General features: G+C 40.0%; 1 protein-coding gene across 2 annotated transcripts in view; it reads left to right on the top strand.

The window, feature by feature from the left end:
- Window positions 1-18,540, top strand: part of Snx27 (sorting nexin 27) — a 514,072-nt gene that overhangs the window by 288,032 nt on the left and 207,500 nt on the right. Inside the window, exon 1 of one of the 2 annotated variants that reach the window (XM_067138379.2) lies at window positions 10,806-11,069. The exons of the other annotated variant lie outside the window; for it this stretch is intronic. Within the exon in view, the coding sequence (XP_066994480.2) occupies window positions 10,948-11,069 (122 nt within the window). The 5' untranslated portion in view covers window positions 10,806-10,947. Of the gene's footprint in view, window positions 1-10,805; window positions 11,070-18,540 lie in introns of those variants that run through there. 2 annotated transcript variants of the gene reach the window in all.

Below are 18,540 nucleotides of genomic sequence, written 5' to 3'. Positions count from 1 at the left end.
ATGGTTGCGGTAAATGTGTCACCTCTGGAAAGAGAATTGTTCAAATTGAACGGCAATGCACTAAAACCCAATCAGTCACTCGCCGTTCACATCGAAACATATCCGGAAGGACTCTGGAAAATCACTCATTGCTTCTCGATATACAACCTCTGGCAATAAAATTCGGTGAATAGTCGTGTACTATCAACATAGATGAGCAATGTACAACAGTGACCTTACTGTCCTTCGAAATAGTATTCTCCCATAACCATGCACTGCTGAGTTCGGCGATACATGTCGTGGAAACTTTGCAAGAAGGCTTCCTCTGGGATGGTGTTCAAAAGCCTCGTCACGTTTCGTTAGATGTCAGGAATATCGTCAAATCTCTTCCCTTTCATAGCGAGTTTGATTCGTGGGAATAGGAAGAAGTCTGGAGGATTGAGATCTGGCGAGTATAGGGGATGTTCAAGTTGCACCACTCCCTTTTTTGCCATGAACTGTTTGACGATATTGGCTGTGTGTGGGCGAGCGTTGTCATGGACAAAAAAAACATGGACCTTGTGCGTACTGGGGTCGTACCCTGCGTAGACGTTTCATGAAACGGGTCAAAATTTCAATGTACCGTGCAGCATTCAACGTCGTTCCCACAGGTAGAAATTCCTTGTGGATAATGCCTTAACTATCGACAAAGGTGATGAGCATCGTTTTGATGCGTGACTTTTCGGCTCTGACCTTTCTCCGATGAGGGAACCCGGAGAACGTCATTCCATGCTTTGCTGTTTCGTTTCAGGGTCGTATCTGACAAACTAGGTTTCATCCTCAGTGACAATACAGTTCAAGAAATTTGGTGTCGCATCCGCCGTTTCGACAAAGTCCTGTGAAGCCTCTAAACGTGCCTGCTTCTGATAGTCAGTCAAGTGATGTGGCACAAGACGAGAACACGTTTTCTTCCCTAACTTCTGGGTAACGATTTGTCGCACGGTTTCACGGTTAAACCGCAGTTCATCCGCTATCATGCGGCCAGTTAATCGCCGATCGTTCGTGATTAATGTAGTCACCTTCTCAATGTTTTCGTCACTGGCGGCGGTCGCCGGTCTTCCGCTACGGGGGTTGTCAGAAACACTTCCCGGCCTCATCGAAAACGGGTGAACCACTCGTACACACTTCAAGGACAGTGCTTGATCTTCATAAACACGTACCAGCATCGCATGCGTTTCTTTCGGTGTCTTGCCAAGCTTAAAAGAAAACTGTGTTGATCTGTTGGTCGTTCATGTTCCTGTTCGCAGTTCAGAACCAACGCACTAAACACGCACTGTGTTAAACAGGTCTTACACGGAACACACACGATGCTCAACTGAATAACGTTGGGAGCAGGTGGTCAAAACCTGCTGCTACGCAGTTGCAGCGTTGTGTGGCGCCAGTGTTGCCGGATTGACCGTTCTGACTTCATTCACCGAACTTCATTGTCACAGGTTGTATGTCCTCTGGAACAGAATGAAGTTCTTCCTCTGTGGCTGTTTTTAGCATGTCGTTGTCTCGCAGTTTCCGAGCATAAACCTTCTCCTTCAAATAACTTCACAGCCTTTGGTCACAGGTTGTAAGATCAGAGGAGCAGTTAGACCATTGATTGATCCTCTCCTTCCCAACCATCTGCTTGGCAATTCATGGTTCATATTTCTATCACTGCAATAGCATAGGGAAGGGGGCGCAGTGTCCTTGTAACGTATTCACTCTTGCCAACAGATGTGCGACAATATATGACTGCCGGGTGACCTTAATTTTGATATAAATACATACTTGCTCATATACTTCTCCATAAGCTGTATCCCATGGGCGGCGGCCTTCAAACTTATGGCTTGAAGACGATAGTTGATGATGATGATGATGATAATAATAATAATAATAATAATAATAGGTAATGAAGCTATAAATACTCCCAGAGGTGGGGTGACGAAAACACTAACCATTAAGTACATACTAACTTGGGAATTAAGGATCGTTAATAAGAATTTCTGCATTAACCAATTAAATTATTATTTAATAGGATGAAATACGTGACTGCACATATGCGAACTCTGAACTTACGAAAGCAAAAGAAAAATTGAATGAAATAAAATTTAATAAGCTGTTCTTTTGCGCGGAGACTTGCAGTAATTTATGCCATTAGCTGTCTGACTCGTTAGCTGAATGGTCAGCGTACTGGCCTTCGGTTCAGAGGGTCCCGGGTTCGATTCCCGGTCGGGCCAGGGATTTTAACCTTCACTGGTTAATTCCAGTGGCCCGGGGTCTTTGTGTTTGTGCTGTCCCCAACATCCATGCAACTCACACACCACACATAACACTATCCTCCACCACAATAACACGCGGTTACATACACATGGCAGATGCCGCCCACCCTCATCGTAGGGCCCGCCTTACAAGGACTGCACTCGGCTAGAAATAGCCACACGAAATTAAAATTATGCCATTAGCTCACCATTTGTAGACTGTTATCTGGACATGATATATGTAGCAGCTGATGTTTGATGAACCTCTCGTGCTGGCGTCGTCATCTGTCGTCGTATGTACCAGTCCTATTTCTGATTCGTGCATAGGTCACTAGTTGAATAACGACTTTCTTGACTTGAACACTTCTTACAGTACTCCTTACATAAGGTTGTAATGAGACCTAATTTTAATAGCAAAACCACCTTGGGTTACGTTCATGAAGAGAATACACTTGTATTCTTCCGTATTACAGAATTGTAGCGTAACTAAATACATAACAAAATTTCTCCTGTCCTATACCAGTCGAAACCGGTCTTTCGTTGACTTTAACTCTCGTAATTGAGATAATCATGTCTTAATGAGAGTAATGTTGAGTAGTGTTCTTACTCAGATACAAAGTAAACTAAGTTAAGATCTTCAGCAGTTAAGACCTTCTCCGATGTCAAGACGTACAGCCCTCCTCCGATGTAATGATAGAATAGATTCCAATTGACCGATAGCCGCTCCCTAGCTCATGGCGTTGATGTATTTAGGCTCCAAAATCTCCCTCCATGTACCATATCACATGGTCCAGTAAGATCTAATGTACTATCCCTTCTCCTATCCATCGTTGTATATCAAGCATCTTGTTCCATAACGTCCATTCACATAGGTTGAACTTTCCTGGGCAATCAAAGAGTCATGTAGCGAACTTCGAAATGTAAGCCTTAACAAGGCTTTAACTGTCTCTTCAGAGTATGGAAGGGGTAAGGACTCTTGCACTCTTGATAACGTCTTTTTTCCTGGTAATGGGCTAAAATTAGCATGGTGAGTCCGGTCACCTGACCTCGGCTACTGGAAATTTACTGCAAGCTATTATGAGTGATGTTGTAATACCTTACTCAAGAAGTCGTTCGTTCAGAATACGTTATAGCCGTGATACAAAGAAATGAGATGATGATGATGATGATGATGATGTGAAATGGATGACTAAGAACTCTATATATAAACATAATTAAAAATGACCTACCACTAATTAAATATATACATCTTTCCAATTAATTACACAGTTCGATAATTTTGTAAATGCTATGATGTTCCAAACATCACATCCTGTTGGAATAAGCTATGTTTGTGTTCATTACTTCGAATTCATAGCACCTCGAGTTCATGAAGAATTTCACACCGATCAGCATTAACAGGTTCAAGTCACGCTTGTTGTCAGGACTGTGATTGATTCGAATTTTGAACATGTCTCTTCAATGACTCGAGGATTATCTCTGTAGTATAATAATTACAGTTGTGGCGATTTAACCATTCCGTTCACATCAAAACAGCTTCATCAAAAGAGTGCAATTTGTGAAACCAAGATTCCTCGTTTTCATATCCCCTTCAAACAGATTCACACAGTTCCAACCAACTGTCAGGGTCATCCTTGCTGCATCGGTACTACTAGGAGGCCTTCCATGAGGTTTTCCTTTCTGGATGCACGTAACTTTCAGCTGTCGTTTTCTCCACTTTCCTACAGTCGATGGCAGCAATGCTGCATTGAAATCACGCCTCGCCAGTCTCGCCAGGCTCGCGGCGTCACGATCAGACTGGTATTGACGTCCGAAACGGGGGAGGAGCCTACGGTCAGCTGTTTCTAATATGGCGGCGAGATAGTGACGGGAAATAAACACGAAAGTGATCGGGTGTGCGTCTGTAGGATTTATTAAGTGTTCAAAATGTCTTTGGTGTCATGTGCGCAACTGTTGAGAGTTGTCGGAGATTTCACGCGTCCATTAGTGGAAGGGGAAGAAATATTCAAGCGTAATTACTTGATATGTGTAGGTAAAAAGTTTGAAACAGAAGATGAAACTGGTGTTGTAGTGTTGTGTTTACAATCATCCCACATCGATTCAAAACCCCACAAAGTTAATGTTGTCTTGAACAAAGGGAGTGAAAATGTGAAGTGCAACTGTGCATGTTAAGCGGGTTTGTCAGAGAAATGTTACCGTTGACACGCTAATGCACCTTAACAGTTAAGCTACTGTAATTTTCCACTATTAGAGGTTATGGAGTAATTTCTTGTTGATTTGGTCCATGCCAAAGCCTTAGCCAGGTGACGGGGAGTTACCTGTCTTGTAAACTGTAATATTGGGGAAGAAATAAAATAATAATTCTACTAAGTAAATGTTGTAAAGCAAATAAATCCTAGGCTTTATACAGGCTTGTGTTGGAACAGCCCACATCCTAATCTTAATATTCTTCCATTTTTACCATCAGCACAAAAGTTAGAACTTAGAACCGACAATAATAAGTATAAAAATTATAACTACCTACAGAATATGCAGAGCAAAGTTTGAAAATTATAATTAAAGAATACTATAACCTCTACAGTCACAGCTGTTTGGGGTTGAAGAATACTTGGTTTGTCCAATTCTACCAAATAATTAGGTTATGGCTTCTAATTTATGATGATCGGGCGAGTTGGCCGTGCGGTTAGGAGCGTGCAGCTGTGAGCTCGCATCCGGGAGATAGTGGGTTCGAACCCCACTGTCGGCAGCCCTGAAGATGGTTTTCCGTGGTTTCCCAAATGCTGGGGCTGTACCTTAATTAAGGCCACGGCCACTTCCTTCCCATTCCTAGACCTTTCCTGTCCCATCGTCGCCATAGGACCTATCTGTGTCGGTGTGACGTAAAACAAATAGCAAAAAAATCTAATTTATGATGGCAAAATACTACGTATTTTCTTTCATTGAAAGAAGTATTTTATAGACAATTTAAATGCAGTGTTTAATTACTACCAGTTAAAGATATTACTCACACGTAGATAGTTAATTTACTGTCTGCTGTTACACATATGAAGAAGTTTACTAAGAGCGGATTACATTCTATGTGCGACACAGAAGTATTAGGTTACAAGTTTATCAGTATTTTTGATGTAGCTAAATCTTTGTGAATACAAATTAGAGGCAATAACTATCAATGAGTACAATAAACAGTACCGGTACCTACGCTGTGGAAAGAAGTCGTCTTCACGAGAATGCAGACTGCACACTGTCATGTATCGCGTAACGCGTTTTCCAATTGACAGCGTGGAAGCCCATCTTTCTCTCTGAACTTTTTGTACAGGAAAGTAGTGAAGAGATTTCGCATCCGTTTTATACGATTTGCAACCGTATGCAGAGCAGTACCTCCTCAAATTTGACAATTTTCTTTCTGTTTCCATCACGACGTCAATGCTTCGCCATGTAAATAAAGCTCACCAGTCATTATGGTGCAGCTTCAACATTCTTCCGCGTGGCTGCGCCATCCAACTTTTCTGACGTCAATACAGTTGCCCACGCTGTAAATCTCGTACAGCATTTTCAGCGCCATCTTAGCAAATGACGTAATCTCTTATCTGAAATGAATGAATGAAGGTTAAAATATTTTATAAAAATCATTTGTCGTTTCCGTCTATATACTACATTTACTTGAGACGTGTAGGCATATATCTGACTCGCCCTGTAGTCTATATTCTTAATTGGCCCTTCTCACTTTTGCGATATTCTCACTCCGAAAATCAAAGAGGCAGCTATTGTAGAATAGGCGAGAAAAAGGGACGTGGCATGCAGCTTCAGAATTATTATTATTATTATTATTATTATTATTATTATTGATTTAGAAAATTCTACTGTTGAAGAAAGGTTACACGAGATGGAAAGGGTATATGGCATCACTAAGAATTTTTACAACATGAAATGTTTATCTAGACATCTTAAAAAGGCACTACAATACAGCGGTGAACCCAGAATATCTTTGAACTGTAGTTTAGATAAACTGGGAGTACTAGAAAGAATCATCACGAGGGAAAATCTTAGGTCCAATAAAAACAACAAAACAATGAAAATTAAGCAGTAATAAAGAAATATAACAGAAACAATAAGAAAAAGGAGATTGCTCTTTGTTTGGATATATCTATGGAATTGATGATAACAGATTGACAGAACAGATATTCAAGTACCTTTGGGAGAAAAAATACGGCAACGAGCTGGATACAAGAGTTCAGGAAAGATTTAGAAAGAAATAAAATAAAAGAAGAGGAAACTATATAGGCCTATAGAGAGATATTTTTAAAAAGAAAGTTTTAAGAATGGAAGGATTCCAAGGAAGAAAAAAGGAAACGAAAGCCTGTCCGAAGTGATCTGAGGAGAGAATAATAAAGCAACGATGGAGTACTGGAAAGAACGAAAGAGGAAACATCAAAGGAAGGATTAATTACAAATAATAATAATAATAATAATAATAATAATAATAATAATAATAATAATAATATCTGCTAGTGCATACATTGTAGTAACAGCCTACTGGCAACATTTATGAACCGCCGGTCTTATGGCGTTAATGATCCTAATTTAACAGCAAAATTAACCAGTCCAGTCTGAACACCATCAGATGCAGGCTGCATACACCCACCTTGGAGGTCTGACAACGTTCTTGTGCTTCACGTGTACTAGAAATACTATTTGCCCTCGTGTTTTGAGGCCATGACTTTCATTGGAATGTTACATAATAAATACAAAGTTACCAACGATGTTACTTTCACCGCTTCGTGTTTGCCGCGGAGCACGTACTCTATAACGGGATTCCTGAAGAGCAAGTTAGGCTGTAAAGTTGGTCTGGGATGTTAGGTGTGTCTTGGTTTTGTTAATGCGTCTCGATGACCTTGCCGCGGGTTACTATAGGTTGCACAACTGGGGCTACTTATAATGTAACGGTGCCGTTATACTAAGGCTTTTGCTAACCAGCTCATGCGCTGGGCGAACATGTTGGGGTATCTGCATCGGTTTGAGTTTGGGATTCGAATACTGTCTAGTGATAAGATACGGAGAAACTTGTCATAGCTGTGCGAGTTCAGCATCGGGGCTGAATCTTATCTGAAATCAGGTGGAGAGAAACGTGTGTTATGATGTGGAGTTATCACGGAAAGTTTGTGCATGCCACTTTTTTGTAATGTATCTGAGTTGTGTATGTCGATTTCTTCCTGCTATTTTGCCATGTTTGAATGGGAGTTCATGTGCAGTGTGAAAGTAATGCAGCTACATATGATGCAAGGCAAAATATGTTTTCTGCCACTGTGTTGCGGGTTAACGAATATTTATGCTCATGTTCAATCAGCCCAAGAGTCGTACGAGTCAAGTCTACGACAGACTGGACTTGCCTTTTCGTGTGCCAAATGTCAACAGAAGATTATGTAATACTTTTGCGCGCACCGTTAATGAGATGCAAAGTGTAAATACAAGAGCTCAAGTGAAGGTTTGTAGTAAGGGATTGGCAAAGTTTCATCATGACTAGGTGGTTTTTCATTTCGCGATCCGGTATGGCAGTCGCGCACCTACCAAGTAGGCGAAGGTCTAACGTTGACACGTTCCAAGGTATTTGTATAGACTCTATGAGAACTAAATTGTTCAGTTACAGCTCCTCACCCATGCTGTTCGAATGGTTGTTTAAAACATTTCTGCCACTACGGAGCTAATTATCTGCATATGAATGTGACAGAGTTTTTAAATAGTGAATTTGTATCACAGTCTGATGTTGCAGTTCAACTTAGGAGGTGTGAAGAATATCGTGTTCAATAAGTGTATTTTTAAATTATCCTGTTTCTCTACCGCAAATTCAACAACGATATAAACAGTTGCATCATACTAGCGGATAAATAATGTTGTTGTTAATTCGGATAGGTCTGTAACAGTGACAAGATGTGCTACACTTTCGAAGGTTATTTAACAGATCAGGAGATAAAACTTGTCTGTTCCTTCATAATTCATTCGAAAGGAAGTAACTGCATCGATAAGATTTCCTAATTTGTTAAGATTTGTACGACGATTATTCGTTTTTGTAATGCTCCTAAACTATGTATATTTGTGGTCACAAATGACTGAACTTTAATAAGTTTGAATGTTTATGTTAATGAAATCAGGATCGCGTTGATGCCTCTTCAAGAACGTAATTAAAATCGATATAAGACGAAAATCTGAATTTAATGAGTATTTATGTGGAGAAAATGTATGGGAGTCCTTTGCATTTTTGTGCATTTTCCCTACAGTGTTAGAATACTTGAATCCACTCGAGAAATTTCTTTTAATTTGATTAAACACGTTTGTACGTTCCTCTTGAATATCATGTTTTTTTTATTATCGCTTACAGTAGACTTAACTCAAACTTATTAAAACTAAAATGGGATATCGGGCCGATGACGTAGATGTTAGGCCCCTTTAAACAAGCATCATCAAAATTGGATATCTGCTTAAAAGGATTGATTGATACAAAGGTAGTGTAACATTTAAAGTTGCAAGAAATCAAAATACATAGTACACAACATGTTTTGTTTACTTATTAACGTACGGTCCATTTTCTGTGTATTTAGTACAGGCCGGGAGGAAGAACTTTAAATACTACGTAAACATGTCAGCAAAGCACCCAGCCTCAGTTGGAGGCTGGTATGCTCTTTCCATTTGAAAATGCCGCCCGAAGCCGTCGAGAAAGGAACCCAGACACGCTAGCGTACGCTTCCAATAATACGTAACCGCTATTGCAAGTGTTGCAGACTGAGATGAGATCTTTTTAACTACTGTAGTTTTAGGCTATTCATTTTGATGGTATAGAAATGGTGTGAGGTAGTGGATTAATATTTCTCACTTTTTAACCAGCTGGATCAGAAAGTACATCCACTCATTTCTTTACTGACGAAGCATCTTCAATGTTATCTAACTAGGTCGAGTGTTTTGGTTTGAAGTTTCTTGCGGACAATTCTATCTCTCTCTGTGGACACAGCTGAAAATTCTTCCCGATATAGGTGATTGTACAACTCTGGAAAAACTCGCATATTGTTGTGTGTTTGCATTACTGTTTTCGACGCGGTAAATTACACTTCCGCGCATGTTGATTTACGTAAGATCGCGGTTATTATCAATATATATGAATCTTTTCCTATACGTCGATTGTACTACTTAATATAGTAAATTCCCGGTTATTTGTGTTTCTCTTATCCGGTTTGCGGGTTATTCGCGTAACCTAAACAATTAAAAATATTAAAACATCATAGAAATACATTAATGAATGTACGAAGTGAACATTATTTTTCCTGCTTATGAACTAGGCTTTCCTTGAGTTGAGTTGTTAAAAATTGTAAATTTTATGACCAATAAACCCTGTGCCATGTGACAATAGAGTACCGAATCCATTGTTAACGATCTAGTGTGAAATTTGTACATATTGAATCTTTCTGTTGTTAATCAGTATGTATGATTTCCATTTTATCTCGTCATGGCTGAAAAAGGAAAAAAGAAACTTTTTTAAACAGTAAAGCAAACGTTGGAAGTTATAGAAAAGGAACATCCGCAAAGGAAGAGTCGGCTGCTAAGTTGGTTGCGGATGATGGAACAGGAGTACAAACTCTCGGCAATTTTTAGAAAAGCTGGAGGATTTTGTGTGGAACAGTGATAGCGGTAGACAAGTTTGCGTTAAAAGTTTACGAAAGCCTACATTTAAATGGACGGATCTCGCACTTCTGCAGTGATTCGGCCGAAAAAGGTGTGCAAAATGTTATCACTAGTAAATGCGTACTAAGACAGTTGTTCCTTTAATTTTCATTGGATTAGATTATCCGTGTTTTTCCCTTTTTTGTACATGTCCTTACCTTTTTTAGCCCGATTAACTCGGGAGTTCACTCCAATCTTAGCTTCTTTCCACGAGACTAAGCTGTGTCGTACGCTGGAATGTACTTAATTCAACATGATTCTCTCCGCCTCAACGTGTGTCTGAATTGGTCATTTGTTTTAATCGTTTTGAATTATGACCATGGCTTGTAGGTGTATGAATATGCGGATCGTAGTTGTACTCTGAAGACAAAGAGTCCAGATTATATTTCATCGACTACATCGACATTTGTATGGTATCATACAGTTTAATAGTCACTGCTGTCCAAAGTACAGTGATTGCAAATTATCCAATGAGTTAATTCATATTTTAATAATATAATTATCTTTGCCGTTGCAAACCTTTTCTGCTGATGCGATAATCGTTATACGAATATTGTCTTTTTAAATCCTCACTTTCGTACTAATAATGCGTTAGGAATCATTGACATAACATTGGAGGCGATGACCTTAGTGCGATATATATTTTTTAATTTTAATTATGTGTGACTTTTAATAACGTACGTTATTGAATGAGACATCCGGATTAATACATCTTTATAGGTCTAGGCTATCATATTCTGACAAAGAAATACTGAGGTCAGAGTTTATATTCTTATCATTTTCAGTGTTTCAGTTGCATATCGCTTCAAGTGCTTGTTGATTGGCAAATGCGCCGATCAGCTTCCCAAGAAAGGTTCACCTAGTTTCACAAGCCGGTTTGCTCTGGCACGAGAGTGCAGATTGTTACCGAGGGAGAAAGTGACGGTACGTTCGCGTTAGGAGTACTACCTCTACCAAGCAAGTGCTAGTGATTTGAAGTAGTGACTTGGACACAATGTTGAGTTACCACGTGTGCGCGCTCCAGTATTCACCACCTGCAAGAAGCTACACCAAAGTCCCACAGAACGACCTCCACCGCTGTTTGACAACTCCAACTGTAAAGGCTTCATATCACAGGTGAGAGAGAATACGTGGCTGTTAAGAACCCAAGAATTACATGCTTTCGAATAAGACTGGTGCCGTGTGATTATTATTATTATTATTATTATTATTATTATTATTATTATTATTATTATTATTATTATTATTTGAACCACAACAGTAAAGATGTATTAGTTTGTTCCTGTGTTTGTAAACATTTTGTATCGTGCCATTACTAGATTTATAATGTTTATTTCTGTGCTGTAAAGTTCAATTTTGACCGAGCAAGTGTCCGCGTAGTTTGGGTTCACTTAGCTATCAGCTTGCATTCGGGAGATCACCCACAACTATCTCCTAGAAAAGAAACAACCTCCCACAAGCCCCACTGTCGACAGCCCTGAAGATGGTTTTCTGTGGTTTACTATTTTCACACCATACAAGTGCTGGAGCTATATTTTAATTAAGACCACGGTCGCTTCCTTCTCACTCTTAGCCTTTTCCTATTCCATCGTCGCCATAAGACCTATCTGTGTCGCTGCGATGTAAAGCGAATTGAAAATAAGTCAATTTTACATTGATTAAGGCATCAGAATATTTCAGAGCGCGCTCTCTCTCTCTCTCTCGCTCTCTCTCTAGTTTTCTTTTATAAAACTACATTTTATAATCAAATTTATAAGAAATTGATTGGCGTGTACAGTTCCTCACCAACAAGCATATCATAATAATGTAATTGTTCGGATAGATATTGTGATGCTTTAAAATGACTCTTTCTTTCTTTCTTTCTTTCTTTCTTTCTTTCTTTCTTTCTTTCTTTCTTTCTTTCTTTCTTTCAGGATGCATGGCACTTTTCACAGAAACGTATTTCTATCTGTTAAACATTCTCGGCACCTTTAAGCAGACGCCAGGAACTGTAAACACAGTTGTCATGATGGGATCATGATGATGAGGTTAGAAAAGAGAAAATTATGGTGTTACGTTGAATCAAGCCACGCGGTGAACATAACAAGTTTATGATTGTTAACACAAGCCGCGCTAAACGATAATGTTTAATTTGTCTGTCAAAGGGAGGTCACACCTATGGGGTCACTGATTTCGTTCTACTTTCGGAGGTTGATCGACGTAAAAAAAAAAAAAAAAAAAAAAAAACACCGCGTGTTCTGAGGATTTGTGTCATGGGCTCTAATTTAACGAGTAAATGGTCCTTCACATTTAACAGCCTGCATATGCTGCGTATGAGTATCTGTGTCATCGCTGCGCTGGTAGCCAGCGTTTCTGACCTCCCTCGCTGGCGTATCGCATTCGAGGCTCACCTGCACCACAATTTTATTTTCTTCTCCCTTTTTATTTTACCATTTATCTGTTTTAATCTTTGGCATTGTCGACTAGGACTTATGAAAAATCGTTTATGATCGTCCTGTTGTGCCGCTCATGCCTTGATGATTCTTTACTTTATGGTTTTATAACCACTGCAGCAGTTACGATAAAAGATGGGAAGACAGTAAAGCTGTTTACAATTTACAACAAAAATTAGTAAAATAAATAATAATCATGCTACGAGTTGTTTAGGGGAAGTGTTATTTACGATCTTCGCTATAAAATTAGCCATATCTTTTCTTTACAAATGAATCACTTTGTCATAGAAGGGAGGGGGGGGGGGGCGTGATTAGCTCAGTGGCTTAGCTTCTGGCTGCCCACCCGGAAGGCTGAGGTTCGAATTCTTCTCGATACTTGGTCGAGATTTTCATCTCAAGAATCACGTTGTGTCTGGAAATCCCGGCCAAAACCAAAATGAGCCTGGATTGTCCCAACGACCCCAAAAATAGCTGGGATATGCTGAAGAAAGTGTTTTTCATTTGTCATAGAATAAATCACGGCGGGTTAACAGTGTTAGTCTACCTATGTACGATCGTCAAATACATTATGAATTATACATTTATTAGAACGTGAACACATTTTTGATTGGTAATTAGAGGAACCACTGATTTTGTTACAACAGTTAGTATCCGTCAATTAGTACCAATGTTCTTTTAAGTCAATTGAAGAAAAAGAAAAGGGAGAAGAAAAAATTAAGTAGGAATTATCAGAAACATTTAGCACAGTTTATATAATATTTGACTAAAACTTGGCCACTTCCAGTGCATTTTGTGTGGCCTGGTAAAGGTAATTTTCTGTGCAGGAAGCTGGACACAACCAACATTGAAGCATATGTTAAACAGACTGATTTCCACAATCGCACTGAAAACTGTTGTCTTCAACGTAGTCCCATCTTGCCAAATTAATTCTCGATCTGCCTACACCTTCTCAGCCTATTCAGGGACTTCCGTTAGCCAATCCTTGTCCAGACTAGGGGGTAAAGATTCAGAGATTCGTTTCCATCTAGGAAGGAGGGAGGTGTGCCCTCCATAGTTGCAATCTGGCATTTTCAGCAGTGGATCTAAGTACCTTCGATGTTCGAAGGAAACTTTCCCTTGACTTTATTCATTGCGGGTGCGGTTGTTGCCCACGCAGGGGGTGAGTTCTTTTCTGCTCCATTTTCTGTCTTTCCTTATTCACAGCTATTTCTCTACGAGCAGGGTATGGTTCTGTTCCTGCAAGATGATAATGCCATTCGACTGGAGTGGATTTCAAACAGTCTGTAATAATTCTGCACATGTCGCTTAGAGCTACGTCCACCTGATTGCCACGTGTCGAAATATACCAGACAGGATAGGCGTAGAAATGAGGCGTTGGCTCTCCTCGAACTAGTGACGCCCTCATGGAAGTCAAGAATGCTGACTACTAGACTAGCATTGTCCAGATATTCTCAAGCAAATTGCGAACATTTGTGCAGGCTGTTAAGTGTGAAAGACCATTTTCTCGTTATATAAGGGCCAGGGGCACAAACCCTCGATCACGTACTTTTTATGTCGATCCCCCCATAGTTTGAACGAGTGACCCTATAGCTCTGGCCTCATCTTGTCAGTGGATTCTGTACAGAGCTCGTTTATTAGCTTCGTGGAAGCTGATTAGGCAATTTCCCCCTGTTCCTGTAGTTATGAGATCTAATCTTACTACAGTCGGTTGACATTGTACGAGTGGCTTGGTGAGAGAGACCCATGTACGTAAATACTTGTATTAATGCATATATTGAAGTCAAAAATCCGTACATCATTGGAGTTATTTAAACCATGAACAGTTGAGATATTTTAAATGCATATGATTGTGTTTTACGAACACTGTTGATGATAATATTGCCAGGTTCGATTGCCGACCGGGCTGAGGATATATTATATATGGTTAATTTCTCTGGGTGGGGGACTGTGTATTTGTATTTGTCTTAATACACTTCTCTTCATATACACTGAAACAAACACAGAAACAAGCAATAGTTGAATATATACTTCAATATAGGGTTGACGTCAGGAAGGGCATTGAGTCGTAAAACTGGGTCAAATCCATTTCACGTGCAAAATCACATAAAAATTCACAGACAATTTAAATATTTCCAATACTTGAACACTACATTTTACAGTAGATTGAGTGGTACAGTGACTTAACAGTAGCTTAACATTACAAGTACACCACCGTCACATACTAATTCACAAACCAACCCACCAATCTAACGGCACTACACCCATTATGGGCATTGGCCTACCAAGCGACCGTTGCTTCTTGTAAGCCCGAAAGCCTGCGGATTACGAGGTGACGCATGGTCAGTGCAACGAATCCTCTCGGCCGTTATTCTTAGTTTTCTAGACCGGGGTCGCCATCACACCGTCAGACAGCTCCTCATTGCTAATCACGCAAGCTGAGTGGTCCTCGAACCAACCGTCAGGTCCAGGTAAAAGTCTCTGACCTGGCCGGAAATCGAGCCCGGTGCCTCCGGGTGAGGGGCGGGCACGTTACCTCTAGACCGTGTGGCCGGTATACTCATTCACAGGTAATTGACATTTTCCAAATGCCTGAACACTATGATCTACAGTAGAATGAGTGGTACAGTGACTTGCTGTTGGCTTAGCATTTTAAATGTATGTAATTTTAAATCTCAGTGGCACTGTCTGTTAGCCGTTGTCCTACTGATCCTAGAATAGCAGGTTCAATTTTCGCCGAGGCCAGTTATATTTTGAGGGTATTTAAACACACATAAATTCGGATCACTGTCTTTCGACCCAGTATTGAACTCAAGTGGGACAGAATTATGAATTTTCATAAAACCTGAGTGCTACTTTGTTTATTACACTTATCTTTAACTCTTCCGATCGGGTGATATAATATACCTGCATGACACTGCGCTATGAAATATTTACCATGAGGACTAGGAAGCTTTATTCGTTCGTGCATAGTTTACGAGATTTCTGGCGGTATAGTGCACTCCCGTCCCTTCCAAGCAATAATTCCATGCCGGTGCTGTGTAGAGTAATCTGAAGTTCTGCGTCCGTGTGCTTTAATTGATCTTTTGATCTCTTTTTTTATCTTCGCGATTTCCTTTTCTCGTATTTCACGTTCTTCGAGGACGAAGACAGTATCATTTTAATAACAAATTTTATCTTGAAAGTTTATCTTTTAAATTTAGTTTCACTGAGCGAATTGGCCGTGCGGGTAAGCTCGTGCAGCTGTGAGCTTGCAGTCGGGAGATAGTGAGCTCGAACCCCACTGTCGGCAGCCCTGAAGTTGGGTTTCCGTGGTTTCCCATTTTCACACCAGGCGAATGATGGGGCTGTACCTTAATTACGGCGCAGTCGCTACCTTCCCACTCCTAGCCCTTTCCTATCCCATCGTCGCCATAAGATCTATCTGTGTCGATGCGACGTAAAGCAAGTTGTGGTTTTTTAAAAAACAGTTTCCATGATGAGCGTTTGTGAACTTTGAAACATGGCTGGTTTTTAAGGCTCTTCAAGGAACATAGCATGGGTTGCAGAAATTTTGCAATGTTCTGTAGAATATTTTACAGTGTGAAATTTCTCTAGCGACTATGTTGTATAATTAAGTCCAGCAGTCTGATGTGGAGCACTCCTTACTAATAACACAATCGTAGAAACCGGCCTTTTGGTGCCTAATGTAGCGCTCATGTCGGAATATTCAGGTCCACAATGGAGAGCTACTTATTCATACTACTCCAATAATAATGCTGAATTCAGAGATGCACAAAACGTGGCTTTGGGAGCAAGGGTGCATGTTGAAGTTCTTGCCTACCTCTTTGAACCTCACGTCCTCGCCCATCACCTCACTCATAACTATCCATTGTCCCTTTATTAAGGCATAGCCCCAGCATTTGTCTGATGTAAAAATGGTAAACTACGGAAAACCATCTTCAGGGCTGCAGACAGTGGGGTTCGAACCCACTGTCTCCCGAATGCAAGCTAACAGCTACACAGCAGTTGAAATAGTAGATTGTAGAAAGAACGGGAAGAACAGTTATTTTATCAATTATAGTGGGAAGATAGTAGATATTTTTTGTGCTCAAAAATGCATATGGAGGATTTTTAGACCTAATATAGGATACATTATGAAATGGTAAACTGTTCATCATACTGAAACACGTAGCAGAAATAATCCAAATTACAGCATGTAGCTGTTGGAATATTTTGCTGAAAGAGGGTGTAGCTTTTCGACTATACTCACTAATTTAAAATCATATCAAATAGCATTAAAATGAAAAATACGAAAATTAGTATTCATAAAATAAATATTCAATCGTCGGACCTTGTATTCGCATTTAGTTCTTACCTGATTACTTACACATACAATATTTGATGGGCGCCAGCTACAACTCAGTCCAGCAATATTAGAATGAGAGTCTTGAATATCTCTAGGGTGTGGGGTAATAAGCTTACTTTTGACAACATACCGTATAGGTTCTGGGAAAAGGAGATTGTCGTTTTGTTTCCCCTTTAAATTTGAGGTTATCTAATTTTACCCTTAAAATGAAACGATCAATTAATTTGATAGAACAAAATATATTCTTTAAATTATTTCGATAAAAATAGTGAGACTGGCTGCGATAAAACAGATGAGAATATAAAAGTATGACATAACAACTGAAAGAAACTAGGCATTAATTTGAATTCCTCTTGACCGGACATTTAAAAATTATACAAGAAATTTATCCGTCACTGGTTCACTTGACTGTACCTTCAACACGTTGAGTGTAATTACGACGTATTCCTTTGCGTTGGTGTTTGCTGTAGGTGTCTCAAGCCTAATTTGTTGATGTTTCCTTTTTGTTTCACTGACGAGATATAGCGTAGCTTGAAATTAGATTCACACTCCGAACATGTATTCCATATGGTGACTGGCGACTAAGTATCCATGTGACTGCTGCTTCTCCATCCAGATGACTGATGACTTATCTCAGTACAACACTCCTTGGCAAGTCTCTCCATCCATATGACTTCGTGGCAAGTCTCTCCGTTCATATGACTACATGGTAAGCCTCTCCCTCCAACTGAACTGACCGACTGAGGTCTCACCTTCCAATTGACTGACGCTATAAGACGCTGGTCCAAGTATATATGCCTTAGCTGACACACGTACGCAATCTGCAGAAGTAACTGTAATATTACTCCCACCCGGCGACAAATGTTAGATAAAATGGTGAAATTGCCTGGGGCGGCAGTATTTTTCTCCAAAAAAAAATGAGCTCATCGCTAAATGCGCACAATGACAGAGCGATGACTCGGCAGTTACGCTAGCAGTATTGCACAATATTGCAATGTCACAAGCTATTTCACACAATACCTCCACATCTGATATCATAGAGCAACTGTCACTGTACATGTACTACTCACACATATATACAGGGTGAAGCGTAATTTGCGCACTCGGGCGTCACAGCACAACTCCTCACATGCCAGCAATAAAAAAAATGTATTTCACAAAATTTCGTCCTGCGAGTATATCTGGCAGAAAAAGGACGTTGAAGAGTGGCAGTCTGGCAACACTGTAGCCACATGCATGGTGACTACCTCTGTCATTACATCTTAGTCTTGCTGTACAGTTGGTGCAGTGCATAGAGTTTTGGGCTAGCATGCAGGAAGTCGAGGGTTCGATCCTGGGTTGAGGCGCATTTTTTTAATTAGCTAATTTCCATCGGACATTACATACTGTAATACAGTAAGACACCGTTTCTTAGGTCACATGTATCCTACATTTACAACATTTTGTAACACTGAACACAGCAAATACGTGGTTAGAAAAATAAGAAATTAGACAGTTGAAACAAATGACCCATCATAGGGCAGAATAACTACACAAATAATGTCACTTTCGAGGCGCTGAAGATAATAGCACAGTACAATAACACATCTACTTGTCTTTTACATACTACATGTAATATGAGCGCTCAGATGTAGCATATTAGCAATAATACTGCCCATATCAATGACCGCATGACCTTCACAACAGAATACGTTGTCCTCAGAACGACAGATGCACAAATCGACCTCCCTGCACGTCCAAACATTGCGCAACCCGCCGCATCATACAGCTCTGGACCCTTCGAAGCATAGCTGCTTCTACAGTAACAAGA

This window comes from Anabrus simplex, chromosome 1 (assembly GCF_040414725.1).
Source record: "Anabrus simplex isolate iqAnaSimp1 chromosome 1, ASM4041472v1, whole genome shotgun sequence".
Lineage (NCBI taxonomy): Eukaryota > Metazoa > Arthropoda > Insecta > Orthoptera > Tettigoniidae > Anabrus > Anabrus simplex.
This window is presented reverse-complemented; position numbering and strand designations above follow the sequence as displayed.